The 7,733-nt window shown below is 43.8% G+C and overlaps 1 protein-coding gene across 1 annotated transcript; it reads right to left on the bottom strand.

Moving 5' to 3' along the window:
* Window positions 1-609: 609 nt before the first annotated feature.
* On the bottom strand, window positions 610-3,159 carry LOC109406620 (nucleosomal histone kinase 1). The gene is made up of 3 exons (XM_019679707.3): window positions 2,862-3,159; window positions 2,541-2,779; window positions 610-2,408 (listed from the first exon to the last, which is right to left on the bottom strand). The coding sequence occupies exons 2-3, from the start codon at window positions 2,763-2,765 to the stop codon at window positions 783-785; spliced, it is 1,851 nt and encodes a 616-aa protein (XP_019535252.2). The 5' UTR covers window positions 2,766-2,779; window positions 2,862-3,159; the 3' UTR covers window positions 610-782.
* Window positions 3,160-7,733: the final 4,574 nt, after the last annotated feature.

The following is a 7,733-nucleotide window of genomic DNA, read 5'->3' as shown; positions in this document are numbered from 1 at the left end:
TTCGACAATGAATTTTCATAAGGACCTAACCGACTTGATTGATTTCTCTTCGTCGACTCTCTCTATCGCTAATAACTTGATCAAAACAAACAAAATCATTATTCCTTTTGTTTCTATAGCAACATGTAATCGCCTTCTTCGCATTTCAACCAAAAAATCTTTGGAAAACTCAATACACATTCTGTGATAACACAAAGAGAGGATCGATGAAGAGAACTCGAAAATGTCAGTTAGGCCCAAATCAAAAATCAGTGTCGAAATATCGACGGCGTCGACAAGGATTAAACCTACCAACTGGGGTGAGAGATAACCACGATAATTACTACCCCATCGGCGCCGCTAATCTGAACTCTGATTCGAATTCGGTGGCCAAAAATACATTTGCTTTTAAAACCAAACAAAAAACGTTTGGCTGTATTAAAAAAAAACAGACTTAAAGGCGAGCCATCATGATCCAGTTAACTTGTGTAGAACCAAAAAGAACAATATCATGGCTTAAAAGGCGTCTATGGCAAATACATGATAGGTACAACGTTTAGAACACATGCAAATCTGTTGTCATCATCCCAAACAGCTAGACGTTCGGAAACAAGTGAGCACGCAGGTCAATTTCTACATTGTGGCACCCGCTGACGGAGAGAGCAGTCACAGAACCTAAATTTATTAATCGGAATTGATTATCAACATAAACGTAACACTAAACGCACAAGCAATGAAATTAGTGGATTCAAAGAAATATAAAGGACGATACACTAAAATACCCGAGCATGTGCCCAATATGCTTACGATTTGGCCTTCTTGCCTTTGTACTCTCCGGCGCGGGCAGGTGCCGCACCGAGGCGAGCATTGGACCGCCCCACAGCCGCGGCCACCTTGCGCTGAGGTGTGGTCGTGGTGTTCACCATCGATCGGGAAGCCAGGTAGCGCGGTTCCGGCGTATTGGGGTCACTGTTCGGAATGGTATCGTCGTCGTCCGGTTGAACCGAGGACTGGTCTCCCTCGGTGGTGTTCAGCGATATTATGCTGGGGTCGTCCTGGTGGGAGGCATTTTGCCGCCGCGATCGCTTCGGCTGTACGGTTGGCGATGGCGACTGGGAGGGGGACTTTCTCCGGGTCGCTGGTGATGGTTCTATGGATGCCAGTGCGGATGATTCTGGTGCCTTTTTCTTCCGGCGGACATTGACAATCACATCGGCGTCGATGCTGACGTCTAGCTCGAAGTTGAACGCGTAGGTTTTCTTGACCTTGCTGCCGGATTTGGGGGTACCTCCGACTTTAGTGTTCAATCGGATCGATCCAGTTGGTTCCTGGGCGGATAGCTTAGCGGACACCACTTCAGACGATGGTGTGGATGTGTGGCCATTTACAATAGGTTCTGGGGATTCTACGATTGTGGCGGGCTTTTTCTTCTTCTGAGTGGGTTTGGCGGGTGTTTCCTGCTTCCGTTTGACGGGCGATTTGTCTTTGGATGTCGTATCGGGACTCGTGCTGATGACCTTTGGAGGGCGACCACGAGGACGAGCCATTGGACCGGAGGATTCGGTTGAATCCGGTTCAGCGATTCGCTTCTTCGCAGGCGTAACAGCTTTCGTGGGCTTTACCTCGAATTCCAAGTCCCCTGTGTTCGGTTTTCCGAGTTCTTTAAGTCCTGCTTCGAAGAATTTCCGACATTTCGAATAGTCCGGCTTATCGTTATATTTTAGGGTAGAAACGTACTTCACGTACTCCTGAATGGGCTTGGGGATATCCTTCTTGAAGCAGTACTTCATGAAACCGCCAACGTCCTTCATGTGCTTTTCTTTCGACTCCTGAACCTTCACAGGACTGGCCAAAAGCTTCTCAGCTTCCCAGGGCAACAAAGTTCCTGCCCATTGCACAACATTGTACGCCAGGATTTCCATATCTCCTCGCATGGTCGGAACTCCTTGATGAGCATCCCTCGAGGTATACTCAATCGTGCCGTTGTGCATCTTTTTCGGGTCCGGTTTGAAGTCCTTAGTGGTATAGTGACTTGCCAGACCGAAATCTACAAGGAACAACTGCTGCTTGCTTGCCGTCTTTCCAAAGCCTAGCAAAATATTCGCCCCCTTCAAATCCGCATGGACATAAGTACAATCGTGAATGTACTCCAGGACATCTATCATCTGAAGGGCTACCCGATAGACGGTGTGCAATGGGAATCGCTTATCGTTCTTCAGAAATATACCCCACAGATCGACACTGTATCGGGGCATCACCAGGAAACGATGCTTCAGGCCTTTCAACTCGTGCGATCCATTGCCGACAAAATGGGGCATTCCCAAGTGCTTCAGACCGTGAGCTTTTCTAAACTTCTCGATGTCCTCTTGCTTGGCATTCCGCATGTAGAAGTGCATCTCCACGAACAAGGGTCCGTTGCCGTGTGGTTCCTGAAGGAAACAAAATTTGATTATCACACTGGACCTCTGGTGGCGAATAGCTGAAGCTATTTAACAGATTCTGCTTTTGTTTAGTTATGATGGTTGAATAACCTCAAATCATTCCACTAAAAACAAACTTACAATTTTTACAACATAAGGATAATCTTCCGGCTTCTTAACACCGGAACCAGCCTCGCAGGCGCTATAAATTTCACCAAATCCACCGCTACCGATCGAGGGCCCAACCTTCCACTGACGTTTGGCCATGTCGGTTAGGACCGTTCCCGGGGGAACCGGCTCTGGCATCTGGTAACCGTTGGCGGCTTTCTTGCGTCCGCCCCCGGCCGGTTTCTTAGCGGGTGCCATTTCTTACGTGGAATCTACCGAATAATAATTATTTGCTCTTGATTGTGGTTTTGAAACAAAACTACCCTAGTTCTAGATATGTAAATAAGTACTCACCCAAACGAAAATCGACGACGGATGCACTTTTCAGTTTACAAGACAAAACATGAAAATATAGGACAAGCTCATCAAAACGACTGCTCTCTCCGCTTTCTGTAATCTATCGGTCACTTCTATGTTCCGCTGATTCGCGTAACTTCCGACTACCAGCCGTTTTTCTACGGAAATGGTCCTCCTGATGGTCCTGATTGATCCCGGCACAACAAACACCTATCCCAGTCTCAGCCGAACCGTCGTTCGTGTGTCGCAATTTCAATTTCAAACCGTTTCGTCGGCTTCGTTTCGGTTCTTCTTCGGTGTTGCAAAAGCAAAACCAAAAGGAAAACAAAATGCTTTTGTGTAGAGTTCGTCGTTCCATCAGAAAAACTTTTGTACTAAAAAGCTTCAAGGGGTGCGTGTGCTTTTAATATAGAAACACTTTGGTATAATGCACAATTTTAGATGAATGAGATGAATTGGGTTTTTAAATTAAGAAAAAATGTACCGTTTTTTTGATTTTATACGGAAGAGCACCTTTTTCTGAGCCACTATGATTATTTTTCAGATTTTTAGAACTTTAATTTGGTACCTAAAATCAATTTCAAGGAGATTTTTTGAAATCACCTTTTGACAGCTGGGTAACTGTTTGACAGCTCCACCCAGTGCAAAATGCGACGAGGGGTGATTCGACAAATCGCTCCCATACAAACTTCAAATTCATTTTTGAATAGGTTCCCGGGCACCAAAATCCATGAAAATTTGGATTTCGGCTCAGTTTGGCATGCAGATGCAGAATATGGGATTATCTCAACACCGCTAAAGAAGCCAATTAGAATGCTAGCACAGACAAACAGATGTTTCACTCTACCGTCTACCCCCGTTGGTTTGACCGCATGTAATCTGGACGCTTTTTAATTATTTGACCCCCGCTGATCTGCACATCGTTCAAACTAAAAATTGTTCAATCGTCAATCTGCTAATGGAACGGGGTGAAACGGAACGCAGAATCAAAATAAAACAGCAAATAAGGTGGCCAGTGTATGTTTTTCCGACGCTCATCGGGTTGCTAGAAGTTCAAATTAAAAAATGAACCCCGTTGGTTTGCATGAGGTGTCGTTCAAACCAACGGGGGTGTCATGTGTCTTGAGTTAACGTGTACACTCAGAAATAAAAGTATACACGGAATTACTATTATTTATGCATTTTGTATCCGCATCTCTCTCACTCTCTTTCTGTTTTCATGCTATCTGCCGTTTAGCCTGGGTTGAAGCGAAGTGATTTGTCAACCCAGACGAAGCAGCGGATAGCATGAAAACAGAAAGAGAGTGAGAGAGATGCGGATACAAAATGCATAAATAATAGTAATTCCGTGTATCCACTTATCCGCGAGCGGTAATGGCGGCGGCGGGCAAAACCAACCGGTTCGGATTCTGACGTTTCTTGGGGGAAAGTCAAAACAGTTTCATTCTTCTCCTCACCCCTTCATCTACCGATCGGTGGCGCCAACCGATTGCGATCCCCAAGAAACGTCAAAATTCGAATCGGTTTGTTGTGCCCGCCGTCGCCATTACCGCTCGCGGATAAGTGGATACTTTTATTTCTGAGTGTAAGTAAAATGACTGATTTCTCTTCATCGATCACATGGAATAAAGTGAAAAGGAGCGTATTTGACTGTACTACATTAAAGGGTGCAAGTTTGCATGCGGTTTGTTTTTACAACACAATGCTGTTAAACTTGCATCTTGTCACTTTTACGAAACTCACTGGGAAGAGAAACGGATCATTTTATTTACTTACGTATAATTCCATGGTTGTTGTTGATTTGAGAGAATTCATGGGCACTTAATAAAAATCAATTTGATTTTGAGTGTCCGATAACTCCGAAAACTGATTTGTGAGTAGCTAGATTGTCTTAGACGCAGCTAGCTGGATTCCATCTACTTATCCGCGAGCGGTAATGGCGGCGGCAGGCAAATCTAACCGGTTCGAATTTTGACATTTCTTGGGGATCGTAATCGGTTGGTGCCACCAATCGGTTGGTGAAGAGGTGGGGAGCAGAATGAAACTGTTTTGACTTTCCCACAAGAAACGTCAAAATCTCAACCGGTTGATATTATGCTTTTGGTCGAAATACGAAATGACCGAACGTGCGAAAATTGATTTTTAACCTACTTAGAAATGTCGCAACTCAATTTGGATTAGTGCATAATGTTGCTCTGAATTAGCTTAATGATGCGCAACAGAAAAAATAGATTAAAATTTACTTCGCAGCTGCAACTTCGCATGTGCTTCTAGCGACGACTTCGATTTGGTGGTGCGACGATAATAATGCCCGCCGCCGCCATTACCGTTCGTGGATAAGTGGATACTCTCATTGTAAATATTTTCATTAGTTTCAACTACGGCTTTTTCACAACCATGTCGCTTATGTCAATCGTAAGTTGTAGATATGAAACGCGTTCGCGACAACTACCCGCATAAATCCAAACCACACTAAAACATCATCCAATATGGTTTATGGTTAATGTGTAACCATAATCAATAAGATACTTGCGACCATAAGTCAACCATCACTGGATAAAGTTTCAACCGTAATGATTAATGTTTTTAAAGACTCGACCTTATGAGCAACGGGTCGTTAAGAATGTTTACCGTTTCAAAATCACATTTTTGTCATACAAATTTTGGACGTCAACCGTATTATAAACATAGCCGCTATGGTTGAAAATCGTACTGCTGGAGAATTGGAGCTATGGTAGGAGTACAGTAAAGCATTAAACGAGAAAAATTGCTGGTATGGTTGCTTCAAGGATTGCTTTTTTTCATCACAAATTAAAGAAAAAATAAAATTCAATTCTATTTTTGAATAATTTTGATGTGATTTATTACTGCTAAAACTGGAGAACTTCCTAGACAATTTCAGATACCTATATCACAGAGAAACAGACATCACACTCTGCTCGCCTTCCATCGATCACCTTTTTAACGGCTGATTCAAATATTCAGTAGTAGGACGATTGGCCACTCGTAGCGCTGGCATCGTTTTTGCTCATGTTTGACGTTTGCTCACTACCGCCACCTAGTGATGGCCCGGCCAATCAACATAAATTTAGCATTGGGCGATTACATTTTCGTGACGATGTTTTTTAATGAATTATCTTCTAAGTGTTACGTCTGTTTCTCTGTGCCTATATATTCTGTTCAGACAAATTTTGAATACACGGTCTGGCCTTCGGCAACAGCATCTCATCATCTTCCAAGACGAAATACTAGCAGCTTTGTGGATGATTCTTTAGATAAAAGGACACCGTAAGCTGATAACAAAACTCTTCTGGGTCTTGCCGGAACCACATCCATCGTCGAAAATGCGAATGAAACGCTGGCACCAACACTTTCTCCGAAAATTTCCGTGTGGATTCGGCAGCGGCACCAGCAATCCTCCTGCTGATATCCAACGTCGGAAATACGAATGAGTAACTTACATTGGTGCACCGACACTTCCTCTGGAATGTTCCTCTTGTGGACATTGTTGGCTATCCGTTCCTTCTGCAAGCTACACATTTTCCCGGCCATGAAGACACGAGCGAAACCAACCAACTAGGCACTGTTTCGAATCAATATATGGAATAAACAAAAACAAAAATGCATTATTTTTTCAATATAATCGACATTTCCGCGCTAATTCCAACTTACCGCTGATGTAATATTAAAAGCTGCAAATGAAGAGACGGGCACGAACAACTGATTTGATGAGTTTTAAAACCTAGTAAATAATGTTTTTCTGTAACGCGTTTGCGATGAGTTCAAAGATGGCTATCAATTTTCCATACAACAATCCGGCTGGGATGGTGAACCACATCAGATACAGTTCCACTATGTTTTCATTATGGTAGGTGTAAATAAGTTGAAATTGCAACCATATCAGACATTTTTGACAGTTGTGGTTACTGTAACAGTACTGTTAGACTTTCAGGTATGATTTTACCATACTCAGACGAATGTAAATGAACAATAATCAAAATGGGTAACCATTCACACTACGTTCATAAAATTGTTCGTACAGTTTATATAATGGTAAATATAGCACATTTAGTTCACCACTGGACTGTCGCACTAGTTTTCACGAGTGCGAAAACGCTAATAAAAGTGCGCGATTGCATCAAATCAACTCGGTGTCTTCAGAGCACTTGTTCACCATAGATTGAAGAAATAGTGCACCGAAGACATCAACCTGATTTGATGCAATCGCGCACTTTTATTTACGTTTTCGCACTTATGAAGTCGCAGTTCGCAGTCCAGTGGTGAACTAAATGCGGTATATCTATGCGGGTATGAAATTAATAAGCCAGTAATGTAACAGAAACCGCCAGCTAAGAGTTGTGTGCTTAGCTGGTAGTGCAGCCTGGGCACTGTTGTCCTTCTGACTTCAGCTAGATTGAGGAGGTACGTCCCGAGCGTCTGTTCACCAAGTAGGTGCGGCTCAAACAGCGTCTGTTCTGGCATCCAGCGGCTGAGTATGAAATGCTGTATTGCGTCAGCTATACCTAAGAAGGCAGCCCCTTCAACGCAATGTAGGCAGCGCGGCCCCGGTAAGGTAGCCTGCTGAAAACCTTCAAACACCCAGAAAAGCAATAGTAGAGTAAACGGATTGATTCAACGGCAACAGACCCGGCAACGAATAAAGGACAACGATTGGAAAGTCGGATCTTGGAACGTGAGAACTTTGAATGAACCCGCACGTGTTGGGCTCCTGGCTCGTGAACTGCGGAATGTCGGCGTTAATGTGGCCGCTATTCAGGAGATACGCTGGCCCAAAACTGGAGAACGCGAATTCCGAGCGGTGGATCCCATCGCCAACACTTCATTCAAGTACCACATCTACTACAGCGG

The sequence above is a fragment of the Aedes albopictus genome, chromosome 1, assembly GCF_035046485.1.
Source record: "Aedes albopictus strain Foshan chromosome 1, AalbF5, whole genome shotgun sequence".
Classification (NCBI taxonomy): Eukaryota; Metazoa; Arthropoda; class Insecta; order Diptera; family Culicidae; genus Aedes; species Aedes albopictus.
The sequence above is the reverse complement of the archived record's forward strand: the minus strand, read 5'-3'. Positions and strand labels throughout refer to the sequence as shown.